The following is a 23143-nucleotide window of genomic DNA, read 5'->3' on the forward strand; positions in this document are numbered from 1 at the left end:
GAAACTTACTTGGTACTAATACAAGCATTCCACAGGTCTCTGAAGTACACTTTCGGTCCCAACATTCTGCCGAGGATTAATTTGCACGTTATCAGGAAGAGTGTACAGTAGCAACTTGAATGGGCCTTTCTCTTCCTGATTTTCTTAACCCCCGCCGCCCCCCTCGTTCTTGTATTGACGTGCAGTTCTTGTCCAGGGCTGTTGCAGAGATGGTGATTTAATGAGCAGCCTCCGTTCCTCTGTTATAGCGACAATGATACATAATGATGGAACACTGTGTGCATTCCGAAACTTACCAACATTCCTGTCATGTTGGGTGTTCTGACACACAAATGAACTAACACGGTTATAGATGGTACAACTGTTTTATTATTCTGTACAATAATAACTATTAACTTCTGGCTGTGGTTCGTGCTTCACCAGCTAACCTGTGGACCCAGCCCTAGCACTATCTTAGTGAGGCACTCAGCACATGGTCTATGCCTGAGTGGTGCGCTGTGAGCTCTGTGCTCTGAGCTATCTCCTGGTAGAATGAGCGGGAACTGTGGTGTTCCCTGTTTTATAGTGCGTGTGCTCTCACTGGTGATTGGCTGTGATGTGTGTGTGTTGGTTGGTCCATCTACCTGTCTATCAGTGTGTGTGTGATTGCACCATGATATGCTAATGTGGATATCATGACAATTCCTGCACCAGGAGGAGATTTCACCCCCGCTTGCTTTACGCTCAACACTTGAAGATGGTGTGTGTTGTTTATCGTGCCTGCGTGGACTCTCTGAGGGGGCTGTCCAATTTGTCCCATAACCTCTTTTTCATACAATCCTAAGGGGCGGGGGAGGTGGTAAAACGCACATCACCTAACATGTTGTACAAACTCCTGAACCCACCATCTTTTTACGATGAAGTTATCCACACACTTGCCGTATATCTGGGGCGTCATTCTCCGACCCCCCGCCGGGTCGGAGAATGGCCGTTGGCCGCCGTGAATCGCGCCCCCGCCGAAGTCTCCGAAGGGAGAAAAGTCGGCGGGGCGTTAATGGTGCCGCTGCCGCGGAGAATGTCACGGGTCTGCGCAAGGCAGCCGATTTTCGGCCTGCCGATATTCTCCCTTCCGGATGGGCCGAAGTCCCGTCGACGTGATGACCGTTCACGTCGACGTCAATCAAACCTCCTTTTCATCGGCGTGACCCGGTGCTCCAGGCTCACGCCGACCAGCGAGGAGGTGAGTGACGGGGTTGGCTCTGGGCAGGAAATGGCGTGGCCGCAGACTGATTGAGTGAGGAGAGGTGTGTCTCGGCTTGTGTGTGTGTGCGGCGGGGGGGGGGTGGGGGGGTGGTTAGAGTAGGCTGGGCTCCGGGGGAGTGCCGGGAGGGGGTCCGTGCCGGGGTGGAGGTTGGGGGTTGTGGAGGGGGTCTGTGCCGGGGTGGAGGTGGGGGGGGGTCCGTGCTGGGGTGGAGGTTGGGGGTTGGGGAGGGGGTCCGTGCCGGGGTGGAGGTTGGGGAGGGGGTCCGTGTCGGGGTGGAGGTTGGGGGGGGGGGTCCGTGCTGGGGTGGAGGTTGGGGAGGGGGTCCGTGCCGGGTTGGAGGTTGGGGGGGGGGTCCGTGCTGGGGTGGAGGTTGGGGAGGGGGTCCGTGCCGGGGTGGAGGTTGGGGGGGGGGGGGGTCCGTGCTGGGGTGGAGGTTGGGGGGGGGTCCGTGCCGGGGTGGAGGTTGGGGCGGGGGTCCATGCCGGGGTGGAGGTTGGGGGGGGGTCCGTGCTGGGGTGGAGGTTGGGGGTTGGGGAGGGGGTCCGTGCCGGGGTGGAGGTTGGGGGGGGGTCCGTGCTGGGGTAGAGGTTGGGGGTTGGGGAGGGGGTCTGTGCCGGGGTGGGTGATGGGAGGGCAAATGAGTTGGTCCACCTGGCCAGGTGCCAGCCTCCAACAGTTGGACCCATGCGGTCCATGCCACCTGGCTGGGGGGAGGAGGGGATATGGGCAATGATGACATGTCGTCGTTCCCCTCCCCCCCACCAGGCCGTCATGTTTTCAGACCATCCAGCGATGTTGGCCGCCGTGGTGGCAGCCGCTCATGTCTATGTTGCCCTGGATGAGGATGAGGAGGAGGAGGAGGAGGAGCGTGCCAGAGAGGCGGCGCAGGCTGCCGCAGAGGGGCAGGCGGCAGCCGCCCAGGCTGGAGGGACACCTGACCGACAGGATGAGGAGGGGGAGGAGGACGTCGTGGCCCCACGGCAACGGAGGCACCCGAGGGCGCCCCGTGTGTACCGGCCCCGGCAGTCATACCAGGACCTCACGGACCGGGAATGCAGGAGGAGACTCCGGATGAGCCGGGAAACCGTGGCACACATCTGCCACCTGCTGGCACACCTGTCACCGCGTGGCACTGGCGGGGGACACCCTCTCCCCGTGTCCGTCAAGGTTACGGTGGCCCTGAACTTTTATGCAACGGGGTCATTCCAGGCACCGAGTGGGGACCTGTCCGGCATATCGCAGACATCGGTGCATTGGTGCATCCGGGCAGTGACAGATGCCCTTTATGCCATGGCGCACCGCTACATCCGCTTCCCCGTGGACCGGGCCAGCCAAGATGCCCGGGCCGTGGGCTTCTCTGCCGTTGCCGGGTTCCCCATGGTCCAGGGCGCGATCGATGGGATGCACGTCGCCGTGCGGCCACCTGCAGAGAACAGGGCCGTGTTCACTAATAGGAAGGGGACCTATTCAATGAACGTACAGGTGGTCTGCGACCACCGCATGATGATCCTGCACGCCTGCGCCCGTCACCCAGGCAGTGTACACGACTCATTCGTGTTGTCGCGGTCATCCATCCCCGGCATGTACGAGGGACGCCATCCCCGGCTGAGGGGCTGGTTGCTGGGCGACAGGGGCTACCCATTGCGATCGTGGCTGATGACGCCTATACGGAGGCCACGCAATGAGGCGGAGAACCGCTACAATGATGCCCATGTAGCGACAAGGGGAGTGATCGAGAGGTGCTTTGGCGTGCTGAAGATGCGTTTCAGGTGCCTGGACCTCTCTGGGGGCGCCCTCCAGTATCGGTCAGATAGGGTCGGCCGCATCATTGTGGTGTGCTGCGTCCTGCACAACATAGCCCAGCAGAGGGGCGATGTGCCGCAGGCAGAGGAGGGCGGAGTGGAGGAGCAGCAGGAAGAGGCCCAGTCCTCCCCAGATGAGGGGGATGGGGGCAATGGTCAGGGCAGATGGGGTAGACACAGGCGGGTGGCTGTCCACCATTACCGGCTGGCCCAGCGGGCACGGGACAGACTGATAGACGCCCGCTTCACTGACTAGATGGGCGTGGGAATCGGGTAGTATGGCCACAGACCGCACACCATGACAACAGCCGACCACCCACACCCCCCACCCATCCACCCACCCAGCACCCTCACCCCCCTCCCCAACCCCACACACCCCACCCGCATGCACACCACCCCCCCACCCCCAATTGCCGATCCACCGGCGGCACAACGGGCCGGGCTCACCCAGTTGCGGGTGGACGCGTGTCTATCGCAGGCCATGGAGGATGATGACAACCCGCCTCCGATGAGCTCCTGGCTCTACATCGTTGGACTATGTCTGACCCATGGCCACAGTACCACCATCCACTCGGATCATCCCTGCATGCGCTGTGACACTGCAGCGCACGGTCCCGTCCTCTGCCCGGGGGATGTTGATGGCGGCCCAGGGGGAAGGGGGCAGACTCACCTGGGGCTGAGGTAAGACCACCCGTCACACACACACTTGCGCTCAACGTACATGACACGCCCGCACACTTTGGACAGAGCACAAAGGCAGCTTCGGTAGGTGTAACATTGACTTTAATAACCAAAGGAGTTCATGCACGTGCCCTAGCCCCTAAAACTCATCTGTGCCCTGCACCCGTGCCAACTTACTCAGTGTCTAATTGTTTGGCCTTACGGGCCCTTTGACTACGTCTACGTGGTTCCCCAGACGGTACAGCAGAACTGGAGGTGGACTCCTGTGATTCCTGCCCTCTGACACCGGATCCCTTTGGCGGCCGTTTCCTGAGGCGTCCTGGCCTAGATGGGCCAGGCTGCAGCCCGGGCGACTGGGATGGCGAGCTGCCAGCCTGTCCTGCCCGTTGCCCACCCGATGCACCTGGGACGGAAGGGGGGGAGTCCGAGGTGTCGCGGTGTACCGGGACCTCCCCTACAGAGGGAGCCGGGACGGACCACACCACCTCCTCCTCCCTCGGGGTGCCCGATGGCCCCCAGGCCTCTACATGGGTGGGGGATGCGAACGGACTGGCCATCCGACGCGCCCCCGACATCTGGCGCTGCCAGTCCTGGAGGCCCGTGCTGGTATCGACAGGGGTCTGCAGGTTTGCAGCCATGGAGCCCAGGGGGTTGTCGAACCCTGTCTGCGACAGTGTGACGCCAGCTCGCACATGGCCACTGGCGCCGATGCCCTCAGCGATGGCCTGCTGAGACTGGGCCATGGCCTGCAGAGACTGGGCCATGGCCTGCAGAGACTGGGCTATGGCCTGCTGAGACTGGGCCATGGCCTGCTGAGACTGGGCCATGGCCTGCTGAGACTGGGCTATGGCGTTGAGCGCCTCTGCCATCTGGCGCTGGCACTGGCTCATGGCCTCCTGTGAGAGGGCAGCCATTTCCTGGGCCACAGACGCCGCCTGCACGGAAGGCCCCAGGCCTCGCAAACCGTTCCCCATGTCTGACACCGTCGCACCCATTGCCTCCACCGCGGACGCCACCCGTGCGGTGTCAGCCTGGGTGGCACGCATGACCGGGACCACTCCCAGCTCCTGGACGCGGGTGGACTCCTCCACCTGCGACCGCAGCCGCCGCAAGCCACCCATCACCCTATTCGCTCGTCTCCGTGTCGGTGGTTGCATCGGATCTATGTGTGGGTGTGGTAGCTGCAGGAACCCGGGATCCATCTGGGCGGCAGATGTTCGCTTGGCCTGGGCTGCCCTCCGAGCGCCCGGTCCCTCTGCTGCTCCTACCTCCACCTGCTGTACCGGGACGGCTGTGTTGTGCGCACCAGTGAGTGTACCAGACGCCTCATCACTAAAGTGCCCAACCGTGGTGAGTGTTTCTGCGATGGTGGAGGGTGTTGGTGACAGCAGTGGCGTTGTGTCGTGCTCTTCGTCCCACTCTGAGTCCATGGCACTTTGGGGTGGGGGTTCGTCTCCACCCATCCACTCTGAGTCACTGTCCGGTATTTCGTCTTCCCGGGTAGGGGTGTCCTGGGTAGTGCTGTCCCGGGTAGTGCTGTCCCGGGTAGTGCTGTCCCGGGTAGGGGTGTCCTGGGTAGTGGTGTCCCGGGTAGGGGTGTCCTGGATAGTGGTCTCCTGGGTAGTGGTGTCCTGGCTCGGATGTGACGGGGGCCTGTGGCTGCCCCCCTCATCGCTGGGTGGTCGCTCCCGCACGTGACGGGGGTGTCGTCTCCCTGTTGCTCCAGGTCTCTCCGTCTCCCGTGGTGTGCGAGGGGCATCCTGCGGGCGTCGCATTCTGGAGGGTGCGGGTCTCTCCGTCTCCCGTGGTCTCCGAGGGGCATCCTGCGGGCGTCGCATGCTGGAGGGTGCGGGTCTCTCCGTCTCCTGTGGTCTCCGAGGGGCATCCTGCGGGCATCGCATGCTGGAGGGTGCGGGTCTCTCCGTCTCCCGTGGTCTCCGAGGGGCATCCTGCGGGCGTCGCATGCTGGAGGGTGCGGGTCTCTCCGTCTCCTGTGGTTTCCGAGGGGCATCCTGCGGGCGGTCTGCATCTGCGGGGATGGGTGCCTGGACGTTTGGTCCTGCGATACACAATGAAGCATGCATGGTTAGACATCAGGCAGTGATCAGGTGATACGGGGGAGGGGGATATAGGGGAGGGGGGATATGGGGACGGGCTGTTGGTGGCTCACTTGCTCGTGGGGCCCCGACCTCTGCATCAGCAACCTCCCGGTCCTCAGGTCCGCCAGCCAGTTCCAGGGCCCTTTCCTCGTGTACGGTCAGTGGCCTCTCATCAGCGGGCCCTCCTCCAGTCCTCACATGCTCCCTATTGTTGTGTGCGCGCTTCTCCTGTGGGGGGGGGGGGGGGGGTGGTGGCAGGGGTAAAAGGCAACAGTGTTAGGCAGGTATATGAATGCACGCCATCGGTTGCGCGTGCATTGCAGAGGTTAAGGTTAGGGCTGGATTCACTTGGGGATATGGGGGAGGGGGGATATGGGGGAGGGGGGGATATGGGGGAGGGGGGATATGGGGGAGGGGGGGATATGGGGGGGGATATGGGGGAGGGGGGATATGGGGAGGGGGGGGATATGGGGGAGGGGGGATATGGGGGAGGGGGGTATATGGGGGAGGGGGGATATGGGGGAGGGGGGATATGGGGGAGGGGGGATATGGGGGAGGGGGGATATGGGGGATATGGGGGAGGGGGGATATGGGGGATATGGGGGAGGGGGGATATGGGGAGGGGGATATGGGGGAGGGGGGATATGGGGGAGGGGGGATATGGGGGAGGGGGGATATGGGGGATATGGGGAAGGGGGGATATGGGGGAGGGGGGATATGGGGGAGGGGGGATATGGGGATGGGGGATATGGGGGAGGCTCACCCTGCCTGCTCTGACCGAGGTCGTTCACCTTCTTGTGGCACTGGGTGCCTGTCCGTGGTGTTAGGGCCACAGCGGTGACGGCCTCTGCCACCTCCCTCCACAGACGCCGGCTGTGGCGTGGGGCAACTCTGCGGCCGTGCCCGGGATACAGGGCGTCCCTCCTCTGCTCCACCGCGTCCAGGAGCGCCTCCACATCGCGTGACTCGAAACCTCGGGGCTGAGCGACGGCCAGCCATCAAGTCGGGTGTTTGCGGTCGGGTGGGGGGGAGCTGCGCGGCCTTATGAGCCGTCACGCCGTGCAGCGCGTATGACGCTGCACGGCGTGAACCATTGCGCAAGCGCGGATCCCGTTACGTCGCTGCTAGCCCATTTCGGGCCGCAGACTATCGGCCCATTTTTATGACGTGACGCAAGTGGGATTTGCGCCGTTTTTTGCGCCGATCGGCGGAGTTTCCGCCGATAACGGAGAATTTCGCCCCTGTTGTTCACCTCCCCTCTTTGCTTTGCCAATGCTGTGAAGATTCTCTTTGATCGGACAGGATTCGGGGAAGGGGGCCCCTGATCCGGCTGCTTAACTTGGAATGTGAGAGGCCTGAACGGGCCCGGTCAAGAGGGCCCGGGTGTTCACACACCTAAAGGGACTGAAGGCAGATGTGGTTATGCTCCAGGAGACGCATTTGAAGGTGGCTGATCAGGTTAGGCTGAGAAAGGGGTGGTAAGGGCAGGTTTTCCACTCGGGGTTGGACGCGAAGAGAAGAGGGGTGGCGATTTTGGTGGGGAAGCGGGTGTTGTTTGAGGCGCTGAACATCGTGGCAGATAATGGAGGTTGGTACGTGATAGTGAGTGGTAAGTTGCAGGGGGTGCGGGTGGTACTAGTGAATGTATACGGCCCGAATTGGGACGATGCCAGATCCATGAGGCGCATGCAGGGTCGGATTCCGGACCTGGAGGCAGGGAGCCTGATAATGGGGGGCAATCGGGCCTCTGGCCATGGCACTGAGGGAGTCCAGGAACTGGAGGGGATTGGATTGGGGGTGAGAGGAACACCGGGTGTCGCTGTATGCCGATGACCTGTTATTGTATGTGGCGGACCCAGTGGAGGGGATGCCGGAGGTGATGCGGATCCTCAGGGACTTTGGGGACTTTTCTGGATATAAGCTTAACGTGTGACTTGACTAACTTGATAGAGTTTTTCGAGGAGGTCACTAAGATGATTGATGCAGGTAGGGCAGTGGATGTTGTCTATATGGACTTCAGTAAGGCCTTTGACAAGGTCCCTCATGGTAGGCTAGTACAAAAGGTGAAGTCACACGGGATCAGGGGTGAGCTGGCAAGGTGGATACAGAACTGGCTAGGCCATAGAAGGCAGAGAGTAGCAATGGAGGGATGCTTTTCTAATTGGAGGGCTGTGACCAGTGGTGTTCCACAGGGATCAGTGCTGGGACCTTTGCTCTTTGTAGTATATATAAATGATTTGGAGGAAAATGTAACTGGTCTGATTAGTAAGTTTGCAGACGACACAAAGGTTGGTGGAATTGCGGATAGCGATGAGGACTGTCGGAGGATATAGCAGGATTTAGATTGTCTGGAGACTTGGGCGGAGAGATGGCAGATGGAGTTTAATCGGACAAATGTGAGGTAATGCATTTTGGAAGGTCTAATGCAGGTAGGGAATATACAGTGAATGGTAGAACCCTCAAGAGTATTGAAATTCAAAGAGATCTAGGAGTACAGGTCCACAGGCCATTGAAAGGGGCAACACAGGTGGAGAAGGTAGTCAAGAAGGCATACGGCATGCTTGCCTTCATTGGCCGGGGCATTGAGTATAAGAATTGGCAAGTCATGTTGCAGCTGTATAGAACCTTAGTTAGGCCACACTTGGAGAATAGTGTTCAATTCTGGTCGCCACACTACCAGAAGGATGTGGAGGCTTTAGAGAGGGTGCAGAAGAGATTTACCAGAATATTGCCTGGTATGGAGGGCATTAGCTATGAGGAGCGGTTGAATAAACTCGGTTTGTTCTCACTGGAACGAAGGAGGTTGAGGGGAGACCTGATAGAGGTATACAAAATTATGAGGGGCATAGACAGAATGGATAGTCAGAGGCTTTTCCCCAGGGTAGAGGTCAATTACTAGGGGGCATAGGTTTAAGGTGAGAGGGGCAAGGTTTAGAGTAAATGTACGAGGCAAGTTTTTTACGCAGAGGGTAGTGGGTGCCTGGAACTCGCTACCGGAGGAGGTGGTGGAAGCAGGACGATAGGGACATTTAAGGGGCATCTTGACAAATACATGAATAGGATGGGAATAGAAGGATACGGACCCAGGAAGTGTAGAAGATTGTAGTTTAGTCGGGCAGCATGGTTGGCACGGGCTTGGAGGGCCGAAGGGCCTGTTCCTGTGCTGTACATTTCTTTGTTCTTTGTTCTTGTTCTTTTGTGTGGAAGAGAGAGTTCTTCGTGGTACACCCAGGGGACCAGGGAAGGGGGATAGGACAAGCTCCCACTGAAGAGGGCGGAAAGGAGCTTTCGGCACCTGGGGATCCAGGTGGCTAGGAGTTGGGGGCCCTGCACAAGCTCAATTTGACACTGTTGGTGAAGCAGATGGAGGAGGAGTTCAAAAGAGGGATATGCTGCCACTCACGCTGGCGGGTAGGGTGCAATCGGTTAAAATGACGGTCCCTTCCGAGGTTCCTCTTTGTGTTCCAGTGCCTTCTCATTCTGATCCCTAAGGCCTTTTTTAAGTGGGTAAGCAGGAGTAGAATGGGATTCGTGTGGGCGAATAAGACCCCGGGGGTAAAAAGGGTGTTTCTGGAGAGTAGCAGGGACAGAGGAGGGCTGGCTTTGCCGAATCTATGTGGCTACTACTGGGCTGCCAATGTGGCGATGATCCATAAGTGGGTAATGGAAGGGGAGGGGGCGGCGTGGAAGAGGCTGGAGATGGTGTCCTGTGTGGGCACGAGTTTGGGAGCGCTGGTGACGGCACCGTTGCCGCTCCCGCCTACAAGGTACATCACGAGTCCGGTGGTCCGGCGACTCTGAAAATTTGGGGGCAGTGGAGGCGGCACAGGGGTGAGGTGGGGGCCTTGGTTTGGTCCCCGATTCGAGAGAACCATCTGTTCGTCCCGGGAAGAATGGATGGGGGGTTTCTGAGCTGGCACGGGCAGGAATTAAAAGAATGGGGGACCTGTTTATAGATGGGACGTTTGCGAGCCTTGGGGCGCTGGAGGAGAAATTTGGGCTGCCCCCCGGAAACGCCTTCAGGTACATATGCAGGTGAGGACGTTTGTGAGACGGCAGGTGAGGGAATTCCCGCTACTTCCAGCAGGAAGGATTCAGGACAGGGTGATTTTGGGTGTGTGGGTTGGAGAAGGCAAGGTCTCGACGATCTATCAGGAGATGCAGGAAGAGGAGGAGGCCTCAGTGGAGGAACTAAAAGGCATGTGGGAGGAGGAGCTCGGGGAGGAGATAGACGAGGGTCTGTGGGCTGATGCCCTGGGTAGGGTTAATTCTTCCTCCTCTTGCGCCAGGCTCAGCCTGATACAGTTTAAAGTTGTTCACAGGGCACATATGACAGGGGCGAGGTTGAGTAGGTTTTTTGGGGTAGAGGGCAGGTGTGTGAGGTGCTCGGGGAGCCCGGCAAATCACGCCCATATGTTCTGGGCGTGCCCGGCGCTAGATGGGTTTTGGAGGGGTTTTGCAAGGTTCGCATTATTTGGGGTATCGGACGAGCCGGGAGAGCAGGAGGCGAAAGAGGCCCGTATTCTGGCCTTTGCGTCCCTGGTAGCCCGGCGGAGGATTCTGCTACAGTGGAAGGATGCGAGGCCCCCAAGCGTGGAAGCCTGGATCAGCGACATGGCAGGGTTCATTAAATTGGAGAGGGTAAAGTTTGCCTTGCGGGGATCTGTGCAAGGGTTCCTCAGGCGGTGGCAACCGTTCCTAGACTTTCAGGAGGAACGTTAGGAGGTCAGCAGCAGCAGCAACCCGGAGGGGGGGGGGTGTAAACTGGGACGACGCTAACTTTACAAGGAAAACCATGGCAGAAACCCTGACATAGACTTGCACCGACTGATTGAAAATCGCTTATTGTCACAAGTAGGCTTCAAATGAAATTACTGTGAAAAGCCCCTAGTCGCCACATTCCGCCGCCTGTTCGGGGAGGCTGGTACGGGAATTGAACCCGCGCTGCTGGCCTTGTTCTGCTTTACAAACCAGCTGTTTAGCCCACTGTGCGAAACCAGCCTCTGCTGGTTATGGGTGGGGGGGTGGGGTGGAAACTTCCAACTGTGTACAGGACCCACAGATGGACAGATCCAGCCTCAAATCAAGAAACAGCCAAACATGGCGAGAGAACTAATTGCCTTCTTGCAGCAGATGGGGGCAGTGGACCCATGGAGGTTCACACACCCAAGGTAGAAGAAGTTCTCATTTTCCCAGATCCATAAGGCCTAAACAAGAATCGACTTCTTTGTACTGGCGAAATCGGTGCTTCCAGGACTGAGAGGAGCGGAATACTCTGCAACCTCCGACCACGCTCCACACCACGTGGATCAGGCCCGCTTTGTCAAAGGGAGCAGAGCTGGGGAGGCTGCCGTTCAAGCTGGCCCAGACCAGATTTCAATACCTATTATAACTATAAATTGGCCAAATAGAGTGTTGTTAGTAAATCTTTTCTTTAAATTTAGAGCACCCAATCCTTCTCTTTTTAATTAAGGGGCAATTTAGTGTGGCCAATCCACCTACGTTGAACATCTTTGGGTTTTGGGGGTGAGACCCAAGCAAACCCGGGGAGAATGTGCAAACTCCACACGGACAGTGACCCAGAGCCGGGATCGAACCAGGGACCTCGGCGCCATGAGACTGCAGTGCTAACCACTGCGCCACTTAGCAAATCTTAATCATTGGCCTCCCCTGGACAGTTATTTTATGATCTGGACAGTTGTACCACGGCGTGTTTTCACCACAGAAAATGGATCAGTGCTGTTGGCAGACTTCAGACTGCCTGATTATTTAAGTGGCCTTTTCTAGAGTCAGATCTTCTTTGGTCTGTAGTATGTCTGAAAGGGCATAGTCAGCCACTCCCACAACAATTCTATCCCTTATGAGTTCAGACTTAAGGTCACCATAGGCACAGCCTTGTGCCGCCAATCTGTATAATTGATTTATAAAAGAATCAGCTGGTTCTCCAGGCTGTTGGATGCATTTGTTGAATTTCGCTCCAAAATTCTGCTGGTTCATTATTAAAATTTGTATTGAATTATTTTAGAAGTTCATCAAATTTTCATGAAGATTTGTTTATTCCCTGTCTCGCAATAGTATCATCAGCAATTGGACCTACTGAATCGAGTAGTGTATTCACTTGTTTAGCTTCAATCTTTTTATCAAATCCTATCCTGAAGCTACTGTGTATCTTCAGAATTGGTTTCGCTAAAGTCCTCAATTTTGTGTTTGGTCTGGCCTTTGGCTTAGTGCAGATTGGTCCAGTAATGTCAATTTGTTATCCATGGTTGCTTAAAGATCAGGCGAGTGCAACTTAAATGCTGTGCAGGTTCTAAAGATGTCGCTGCAGTAACCTCAGAGAGTCTTTCTGCACTTGTCGTGTTTTGGTGGCTGCCATGGGCCCGACCTCTTTGGGGTTTAGTTTTTTTCTTGCTGCAATTTGTTGGGACTTTTCCTGTGATATCGGAGGATTTTCGGGCGTTTTACAATCAATTCCTGCCTTTAGCTGAGGTTTCTAAACCTTCCCCTTCTTTTTCTTCCTTAAAACAAGCTCAGTTGTCACATGGTATGGCGCCGATTCTGAACCTGCACTGGCTGTTCTGACTTTTTCCTTTTTAACAGCACTGAAGCTTCAGAAGTGAATTTTTCTTTTTGCTCACCCAGGCTAGCTCCTTTGACTTTGCGCTCTGGGCAATCACAACCAACTTTCGCAAGATCTTGTGGAGTCCTCAGCTGCACAGTGGAGATTTTTGTTCTGCCTTTCTGCTTCCTATTCTGTCATGAAACTTCTCTCAGACGATCTCCCTCGGTGTCGCCACGTCAGGTGCTTTGTCAGGTCAGAATGCTACTCCTTTAATTTTCCAACTTTTGAATTTCTGTTCCAGCTTTCCCGAAGTCCTAAAATCTTCCAATAGCTGCCATCATGTTGTATGCTCAGGTCACACAAAGAGTTTCCAAATCTCGAATGGTTGAATATTACATTCATTTATAACACATTTATACTATGTCATTTATAAGCAGGCTGTAGCCCAAGCTATGCGCTAGCTCCATGCTTGCTTCAACACAGGTCTCTGTCCAGTCCGCAACTGACTCTAATCTCAGGTCTTGTGTCTCTTTACATCACACTGTGGGCAGTATTGTTTCCCAGTCCCCCATTAACCCTGGGTCTACCTGATACCCTTAATACTACATTTACTGGACTTCCGGTTGCGGCGAGGATGAGCTAGCCGCACGTTTCGGCGGCTCCAGCTCCGACGGACCTTCGGGCTCTTTTAAGAGCCCCAACGGGGACTTTGCCGGCCGAAAAACCCGGTGGGAGGTGCGTGGGAAGGGAGTCCCCCCCCGAACGACGGAGGGAAAAGCCGGCGGCGGCGGCTGCAGCCCGAAGAATCTTCAACCAGAAGGTCAGAGGGATTGGAACAAAATGGCGGCGGAGGGATCGCAGGTGACATGGGGGCCTGAGCAGGATGAAGTAGTGAGACGGTGCGTGGATCTGCTGAAGAAGGAGGTACTGACCCCGATGTTGCAGGCAATGGAGGGGCTTAAGGAGACTTTAAAGACCCAGGAGACTGAGCTTCGCGTGTTGGAGCAGAAGATATCAGGTATTGAGGACGAGGTCCTGGGCCTGGCGGTTAAGACTCAGACGCACGAGGCACTTCATAAAAAGTGTGCTGACAGGATTGAGGCCCTTGAAAATGGAGTGCGAAGGAAGAACCTTAGGATACTAGGTCTCCTGGAGGGTGTGGAAGGAGTGGACTGTGGAGCGTACGCAAGTAAGATGCTGAGCTCACTGATGGGTGCTGAGGCCCCTGCGGGCCCCATGGAGGTGGAGTGGGCAAATCGGATCCTGGCGAGAAGACCAAAAGCGGGAGAACCACCGAGGGCGATAATCGTGCGATTCTACCGCCTTAAGGACAGAGAAGAGGTCCTGAGATGGGCTAAAAAGGTGCGGAGTAGCAGATGGGAGAATGCTGTGGTAAGGATATACCAGGATTGGAGTGCGGAGGTGGCGAGAAGGAGGGCGAGCTTTAACCGAGCCAAAGAGGTTTTGCACAAAAGGAAGGTGAAGTTTGGGATGCTGCAGCCGGCAAGACTATGGGTCACGTATCAGGAGAGACACTATTATTTTGAGACGGCGGAGGAAGCATGGTCCTTCATCAATGGAGAGAAACTGGACCGGAACTGAGGGACTGATGCTGCAGGGAACTGTTATTGTTATTGTTTTTGTTAATGTTATGGTGAAAGTTAATCGAGAAGTAAACAGGGAAGGGGGGGGACACTGGGGAAATGTGGGCGCCGGTGAGGGGGGAAAGGCGGGACATAGTCGAAGAATAGGGAAGGGGACGGGGAGGGGAAAGGGAGCTGCGCCATAAGAGGCGGGTCAGGTAAAGGGATGTTCCCGCGCCAGAAAGAATAAGGCGGGAAAACAGGCGCAAGGCGGATGAGAGTTCCCTCACACCGGGGGGGTCGAGGAGTGAGCAGGAGTAGCCGGGGTCAGTTGAAGTCAGCTGACTTATGGAAGTGATATGGGGGAGCAATCAAGCTAGATAGGGATCTAGCGGGGGAGGGGGGGGGGGGGGTGGGAGGGGACAACTGGGTTGCTGCTGCGGAAATCCAAAAGGAAATGGCTAAAGAGTGGGTGGTCGGGGGCGGAGTGCGACGCTGGGGGAGCGAGCGGGAGCGCGGAGGCGGGATATGGGACTGGCCTAGAGAAAGTAATGGCTAGTCGTCACGGGAGGGGGGCAGGTAGCCCCCTAGTGAGGCTGATCACGTGGAACGTGAGAGGCCTGAATGGACCGATAAAAAGGGCCCGAGCGCTCGCGCATTTGAAAAGACTAAGGGCAGATGTGGCTATGCTCCAAGAAACGCACCTAAAGGTGGCGGACCAAGATAGGCTAAGGAAAGGATGGGTGGGACAGGTGTTCCACTCAGGACTGGACGCAAAGAACAGAGGGGTGGCCATTTTGGTGGGGAAACGGGTAGCATTTGAAGCAAAGAACATCGTAGCAGATAGTGGAGGTAGATATGTAATGGTGAGTGGTAGGCTGGAGGGAATGGAGGTCGTGTTGGTTAATGTGTATGCCCCAAATTGGGACGATGCGGGGTTCATGAGACGGATGCTGGGGCGTATTCCGGACCTGGAGGCAGGAAATTTGATTTTAGGAGGGGACTTCAACACGGTGCTGGACCCGGGGCTAGATAGATCCAGCTCAAGGACCGGAAGAAGGCCGGCAGCGGCCAAGGTACTTAAGGGGTTTATGGACCAAATGGGGGAGTGGATCCATGGCGATTTCTTAGACCCAGGGCTAGGGAGTATTCCTTCTTCTCCCACGTCCATAAAGTGTACTCCCGGATAGATTTTTTTGTTTTAGGAAGGTCGTTGATCTCTCGGGTGGAAGAAGCTGAATACTCAGCCATAGCGGTTTCGGATCATGCCCCACATTGGGTGGACCTGGAAGTAGGAGAGGACAGGGAGCAGAGAACACTCCGGCGATTAGATGTGGGACTGATGGCGGATGAGGGAGTGTGTGCAAGAGTGAGGGGGTGTATTGAGAGATACCTGGAGGTCAATGACGACGGCGAGGTCCCTGTGGGAGTGGTCTGGGAAGCACTAAAAGCGGTGGTCAGAGGAGAGCTGATTTCTATTGGGGCCTACAAAAGGAAAACAGAGGCCAAGGAAAGGGATAGATTACTGGGGGAGATTTTAAGGGTGGACAGGGAATTTGCAGAGACCCCGGAGGAGGAGCTGTACAGGGAGAGGAGACGATTCCAGACCGAGTTTGACCTCCTGACCACCAGAAAGGCGGAGGTACTGTGGAGGAAGGCACAGGGGAGGAGGTTTGAATATGGGGAAAAGGCTAGTCGCCTGTTGGCGCACCAACTGCGAAAGAGGGCAGCAGCGAGGGAGATAGGAGGAATTAGGGATGAAAGGGGAGACACTGTGCGAAGGGCAGGAAAGATAAACGAGGTGTTTAAGACCTTTTATGAGGAACTGTATAGGTCTCAGCCCCCAGAGGGAGAGGAGGGGATGCGGCAGTTCCTGGACCAATTGAGGTTCCCGAAAGTGGAGGAGCAGGCGGTGGTAGGACTGGGGGCGCCGATTGAGGTGGACGAGGTTATTAAGGGACTGGGAAGCATGCAAGCAGGGAAGGCCCCGGGGCCGGACGGGTTCCCGGTGGAATACTACAGGAAATATGTGGACTTGTTGGCCCCGTTGTTGGCGAGGACGTTCAATGAGGCCAGGGAAGGGGGGACTCTACCCCTGATGATGTCGGAGGCGACAATATCGCTAATTTTGAATAGGGACAAAGATCCGTTGCAGTGCGGGTCCTATAGACCTATTTCACGATTGAACGTGGACGCCAAATTGCTGGCAAAGGTGCTGGCATCGAGGATAGAGGACAGTGTCCCGGGGGTGGTGCACGAAGACCAGACAGGGTTCGTAAAAGGGAGACAACTGAATGTTAACGTACGACGACTATTAGGGGTGATAATGATGCCCTCAGTGGAGGGGGAGGCAGAGATAGTGGCGGCAATGGACGCAGAGAAGGCATTTGATAGGGTGGAGTTGGAGTATTTATGGGAAGTGTTAAGGAGGTTTGGGTTTGGGAACGGGTTTATTCGCTGGGTTAGGCTACTTTATGGGGCACCAACGGCAAGCGTAGTTACAGGTCAACATATATCGGAGTTATTCCGATTATTTAGGGGAACAAGACAGGGATGCCCGCTGTCTCCATTGTTGTTTGCATTGGCAATTGAACCTCTGGCAATGGCGTTGAGAGACTCCAGGAAATGGAGAGGGGTGACTAGAGGGGGAGAAGAACACAGAGTCTCGTTATACGCGGATGACCTATGTGGTAGTATGCATTAGGGGTCATGTGGGACTGTGAAGCCGTGATGTCATTGGCTGACAGATCCCGGGTCCTGGTTGGCCGTTGATCTCTAGCTCTGCCCTGAAGGCGGAGTATAAGAACCAGGAATTCTCCCCACAGCTCAGTCTGTTGCTGAACTGCGGGGAACGAGTCACGCTTAATAAAGCCTCATCGACTTCACCTCTATTCGTCTCTCGGGAGTCTTTGTGCGCTACAATTTATTAAGTGTGCTTAAAGGACTATGGAGCTCAGGATCGTCCCGGAATGCCTGAGGATCAGCCCCCACGCAGTGAACTCAGCAGCAGTTTTTAAACACTGGCAGACTTGTTTCGAAGCCTACCTCTGAACGGCCCCCGGCCGGGTCACAGAAGACCAGAAACTACAAGTCCTGCACTTGAGGGTAAGCCCGGAAATTTTCCCTCTCGAGGAAGACGCAGAGGATTTCCAGACGGCGTTCGCAGCACTAAAGAGCATCTATGTTCGCCCAGTGAACCAGATCTACGCACGCTACCAACTCGCAACGAGACGGCAAAGTCCCGGAGAATCGCTAGACGAATTCTACGCCGCGCTGCTAATTTGGGACGGGCCTGCAGCTGCCCGCTGGTAAACGCGATTGAACACACGGACATGTTAATTCGCGATGCGTTTGTGGCAGGTATGAACTCGCCCCAAATCCGCCAAAGACTGTTAGAAAAAGAGTCGCTAGGACTCTCAGAGGCACGGGCCCTTGCAGCCTCCCTAGATGTGACCGCGCGAAACGCCCGCGCCTACAGCCCCGACCGCGCGGCAGCCCCTTGGGCTCCGTGGACCCCCGTCGCGACAAACCCCCCCCCCACCCCCACAGGCTTGCGCGGTTCAGACGCCAAGTCATCCCGGGGGGGCCCGCTGCTATTTCTGCGGCCAGGCGAAACACCCCCGGCAGCGCTGCCCGGCCCGCGCAGCGATTTGCAAGAGCTGCGGGAAAAAGGGTCATTTCGCGGCTGTGTGCCGGTCCCGGGGGGTCGCCGCTGTCCCCGGAGAAGAAAGAGTCCTGCGCGTTCCAAACGCTCCCCAACCCCCCCAGCGCCCCATGTGCGACCCGCAGGCGCCGCCATTTTGGGTCCCGGCCACCACGAGGGGAGGAGGGGCGCCGCCATCTTGGGACCCCCCAGCCCTGCGCGACGCATGCGGGCGGCCATTTTGTCCACCCCGGCCGCCATCTTGTGACCCCCCAGCCATGTGCGATGCAAGAGGGCAGCCATTTTGTTCACCCCCGCCGCCATCTTGGACGGCAACAATGGACCCCAGCATCGACGGCTCCACGGGGTTCGAGGAAGACGCTGAAGCACTACGACCACGTCTGGCCTCGATGACGCTGGACCAAGCACGGCCCCGGACACTCCAGACGACGACAACAATGGTGCTGATCAACGGACACGAGACACCATGCCTGGTCGACTCCAGGAGCACAGAAAGCTTCATCCACCCCGACACGGTAAGACGCTGTTTTTTTGACCATCCGTCCCAGTGCGCAAAAGATTTCCCTAGCTGCAGGATCCCACTCCGTACAGATCAAAGGCTTCTGCATAGTGACCCTAACGGTGCAAGGGAGGGAGTTTATAAACTACAGGCTCTACGTCCTTCCCCAACTCTGCGCGCCCACATTACTGGGATTAGACTTCCAGTGCAATCTGCAGAGCCTAACTTTCCAATTCGGCGGCCCAATACCCCCACTCACTATCTGCGGCCTCGAAACCCTCAAGGTTGAGCCCCCATCCTTGTTTGCAAACCTCACCCCGGATTGCAAACCCGTCGCCACCAGGAGCAGACGGTACAGCGCCCAGGACCGGACATTTATTCGGTCCGAAGTCCAGCGGCTACTGAAGGAAGGCATAATCCAGGCCAGCAATTGTCCCTGGAGAGCACAGGTGGTAGTAGTAAAGACAGGGGAGAAGCAAAGGATGGTCATAGACTATAGCCAGACCATCAACAGGTACACACAGCTAGATGCGTACCCTCTCCCCCGCATATCCGACATGGTCAATCGGATTGCCCAATATAAGGTCTTCTCCACCGTGGACCTCAAGTTCGCCTACCATCAGCTCCCCATCCGCCCAAGTGACCGCAAGTACACAGCCTTCGAGGCAGACGGGCGTTTATACCACTTCCTAAGGGTCCCATTTGGCGTCACAAACGGGGTCTCGGTCTTCCAACGGGAGATGGACCGAATGGTTGATCAACACGGGTTGCAGGCCACGTTCCCGTATCTCGACAATGTAACCATCTGCGGCCACGATCAGCGGGACCACGACGCCAACCTCCAAAAATTCCTCCAGACCGCTAAAGCCTTGAACCTCACATACAACGAGGACAAGTGCGTTTTTAGCACAAACCGGCTAGCCATCTTGGGATATGTAGTGTGCAATGGGATAATAGGCCCCGACCCCGAACGTATGCGCCCCCTCATGGAATTTCCCCTCCCTCACTGCTCCAAAGCCCTAAAACGCTGCCTGGGGTTCTTTTCATATTACGCCCAGTGGGTCCCCCAGTACGCAGACAAGGCCCGCCCCCTAATACAGACCACGACCTTCCCTCTGTCGACAGAGGCTTGCCAGGCCTTCAGCCGCATCAAAGCGGATATCGCAAAGGCCACGATGCGCGCCATCGACGAGTCCCTCCCCTTCCAGGTCGAGAGCGACGCCTCCGATGTAGCCACCCTTAACCAAGCGGGCAGACCCGTGGCCTTTTTCTCCCGAACCCTCCACGCCTCAGAAATCCGCCACTCCTCAGTGGAAAAGGAAGCCCAAGCCATAGTGGAAGCTGTGCGACATTGGAGGCATTACCTGGCCGACAGGAGATTCACTCTCCTCACTGACCAACGGTCGGTAGCTTTCATGTTCGATAATGCACAGCGGGGCAAAATTAAAAATGACAAGATCTTAAGGTGGAGGATCGAGCTCTCCACCTTCAACTATGAGATCGTGTACCGTCCCGGAAAGCTGAACGAGCCGTCCGATGCCCTATCCCGCGGCACATGTGCCAACACACAAATTAACCGTCTCCAAACCCTCCACGAGGACCTCTGCCACCCGGGGGTCACTCGGTTCTACCACTTTATAAAGTCCCGCAACCTCCCCTACTCTGTGGAGGAGGTCCGTACAGTCACAAGGAACTGCCACATCTGCGCAGAGTGCAAACCGCATTTTTTCAGGCCGGATAGCGCGCACCTGATCAAGGCTTCCCGCCCCTTTGAACGCCTCAGTCTGGATTTCAAAGGGCCCCTCCCCTCCACCGACCGCAACACATACTTCCTGAACATGGTGGACGAGTACTCCCGTTTCCCCTTCGCCATCCCCTGCCCTGACATGACAGCGGCCACAGTCATTAAAGCCCCTAGCACCATATTCACACTGTTCGATTGCCCCGCACACGAACGTAGCGACAGGGGGTCCTCCTTCATGAGTGACGAGCTGCGCCAGTTCCTGCTCAGCAAGGGTATAGCCTCGAGCAGGACGACCAGCTACAACCCCCGTGGGAACGGGCAAGTAGAGAGGGAGAACGGCACGGTCTGGAAGACCGTCCTACTGGCCCTACGGTCCAGGGATCTCCCAGTTTCACGGTGGCAGGAGGTCCTCCCGGACGCTCTCCACTCCATCCGGTCGCTACTGTGTACCACCTCTAACCAAACGCCTCATGAGCGCCTCCTTGTCTTCCCCAGGAAGTCCTCCTCTGGAACGTCGCTGCCGACCTGGCTGGCGGCCCCAGGACCCATCTTGCTCCGGAAACATGTGCGGGCGCACAAGTCGGACCCGTTGGTCGAGAGGGTTCACCTCCTCCACGCGAACCCGCAGTACGCCTACGTGGAGTACCCCGACGGCCGACAGGACACGGTCTCCCTGCGAGATCTGGCGCCCGCCGGCAACACGCACACCCCCTCGACACCAATCACCCCCTCCCTGCCACCGGCGCACCCCGCGACCGCCCCTTCCCGGGAGGATCGGTCCTCCTCCCAGGTCCGACCGGAGGTGAAGCTGAAGCAGAAACCGTAAAGCTCCCGGAGACGACAACACTGGAACAAGCACCACCACCACCGGGGCTGAGGCGATCGACAAGGACGACCAGACCGCCCGCCCGACTCGTGGCATCGGTGTAACACTAGAATGTTGTGGACTTTAACGAGAATGTTTTTTTTTCCTTTTCCCTCTTACGAATACTGTAAATAGTTCAAAACAAAAAACTCTGTACATAGCCCAGTGTAGGGCACTGTAATGACATGCAAAAGTTTTTTTTCCTCCCAGGACCAGCCTTGTAAACCCCTACCACCATGCGAAGCACCACCCCGCCGGGTTCATTTTTAACAAGGGGTGAATGTGGTAGTATGCATTAGGGGTCATGTGGGACTGTGAAGCCGTGATGTCATTGGCTGACAGATCCCGGGTCCTGGTTGGCCGTTGATCTCTAGCTCCGAACCAGGAATTCTCCCTGCAGCTCAGTCTGTTGCTGAACTGCGGGGAACGAGTCACGCTTAATAAAGCCTCATCGACTTCACCTCTATTCATCTCTCAGGAGTCTTTGTGCGCTACAACCTATTGTTATACGTGCCGGACCCAGCGGGGGGGATGATAGAGGTTATGCGAATTTTGAGGAGGTTCGGGGAATTGTCGGGGTATAGGTTAAATATGGGGAAGAGTGAATTATTTGTGATACATCCAGGGGACCAGAGTAGAGAGATAGAAGGCTTACCGCTGAGGAAAGTGGAAAGAAACTTCCGATACCTGGGGATTCAGATCGCTAGGAGCTGGGGAACCTTGCACAGACTTAATCTGACATGGTTGGTAGAACAAATGGAGGAGGACTTTAAGAGGTGGGACACGCAGCCTTTATCGCTGGCGGGCAGGGTGCAAGCAATTAAGATGATGGTCCTCTCGAGGTTCTTATTTGTATTCCAATGTCTCCCTATTTTAATCACCAGGACCTTTTTTAATAAAATAGATAGGAGCATTACGAGCTTTGTGTGGGCAGGGAAAGTTCCGAGAGTAAGGAGGGGGTTCCTTCAGCGCAGTAGGGACAGAGGAGGACTGGCACTACCGAACGTGGGAGATTATTATCGGGCTGCCAATGTGGCAATGATACGTAGATGGATGATGGAGGGTGAGGGAGCGGCGTGGAAAAGGCTGGAGAGAAGGTCCTGTAAAGGGACGAGTCTAGAGGCGCTGGTGACGGCACTGCTACCGCTCTCACCTAAAACGTACACCACGAACCCGGTGGTGGCGGCAACACTGAACATATGGGGACAGTGGAGGCGACAGAGAGGGGTGCGGGGAGCCCTGGTGGGATCCCCTATCAGGAACAACCATAGGTTCACCCCAGGAAGAATGGATGGAGGATTTCAGAGCTGGTACCAGTTGGGAATTAGGAAGGTGGGAGATTTATTCATAGATGGGACTTTTGCGAGTTTGGGAGCATTGGAGGAAAAGTATAAGTTACCCCGGGGAACTTTCTTGAGATATATGCAGGTGAGGGCGTTTATTAGACAACAGGTGAGGGAATTTCCGCGGCTCCCGACACAGGGGATACAGGACAGGGTGCTTTCAGGGGTGTGGGTCAGAGAGGGCAAGGTGTCAGAGATTTACAGAGAGATGAGGGAAGAGGGGGAGGAGTCGGTGGGCGAACTAAAAGGAAAGTGGGAAGAAGAACTAGGGGAGGAGATAGAGGAGGGTATGTGGGCTGATGCCCTAAGCAGGGTAAACTCCTCTTCCTCATGCGCCAGGCTTAGCCTGATTCAATTTAAGGTGCTACATAGAGCACACATAACGGGGACAAGATTGAGCAGGTTTTTTGGAGTGGAGAACAGATGTGGGAGGTGTGGCGGGAGCCCGGCAAACCACGCACATATGTTTTGGGCGTGCCCGGCACTGGAAGGATATTGGAAGGGAGTGACGGGAGTGATCTCGCAGGTGGTGAATGCCCGGGTCAAACCTAGCTGGGGGTTAGCTATATTTGGAGTTGCGGAAGAGCCGGGAGTGCAGGAGGCGAAAGAGGCCGACGTTGTGGCCTTTGCGTCCCTAGTAGCCCGGCGCAGGATCCTACTCATGTGGAAGGAGGCGAAACCCCCCGGACTGGAGGCCTGGGTAAACAATATGGCGGGGTTTATTAAACTGGAGCAGATAAAAAGTTTGCCCTGAGAGGATCGGCTCAAGGGTTCACCAGGCGGTGGCAGCCATTTCTTGACTACCTAGAGGAACGTTAGAGGGAAGACAGATGACCAGCAGCAGCAACCCAGGGGGAGGGGGGGGGGGGGGGGGGGAGGAGGTTTAGTTGAGTATAGGTCAATAGAGAATGAGGTTTTGTTACTTGTGTATTATTATTATTATTATTATTGTTAAAAAGTTAAAAATTTCTGTTTTGCTATTGTTATCGTTTCGTTTGTTTTGTAAGCGGGAAAAATGTTGTTCAGGGAAAAAAATTTCAATAAAATATATTTTTTTT

The 23143-nt window shown here is 56.3% G+C and overlaps 1 protein-coding gene across 4 annotated transcripts in view; it reads right to left on the reverse strand.

Moving 5' to 3' along the window:
* LOC140387660 (uncharacterized) overlaps positions 1 to 157 on the reverse strand; it is a 91299-nt gene extending 91142 nt beyond the window's left edge. For 3 of the 4 annotated variants that reach the window (XM_072470853.1, XM_072470851.1, XM_072470852.1), the window contains exon 1: positions 10 to 156. In XM_072470853.1, the coding sequence (XP_072326954.1) occupies positions 10 to 65 (56 nt within the window). In that variant the 5' untranslated portion in view covers positions 66 to 156. Of the gene's footprint in view, positions 1 to 9 lie in introns of all 4 variants that reach the window. The other variant, XM_072470850.1, reaches the window with a different exon arrangement.
* Positions 158 to 23143: the final 22986 nt, after the last annotated feature.

This window comes from Scyliorhinus torazame, chromosome 13 (genome assembly GCF_047496885.1).
Source record: "Scyliorhinus torazame isolate Kashiwa2021f chromosome 13, sScyTor2.1, whole genome shotgun sequence".
Lineage (NCBI taxonomy): Eukaryota > Metazoa > Chordata > Chondrichthyes > Carcharhiniformes > Scyliorhinidae > Scyliorhinus > Scyliorhinus torazame.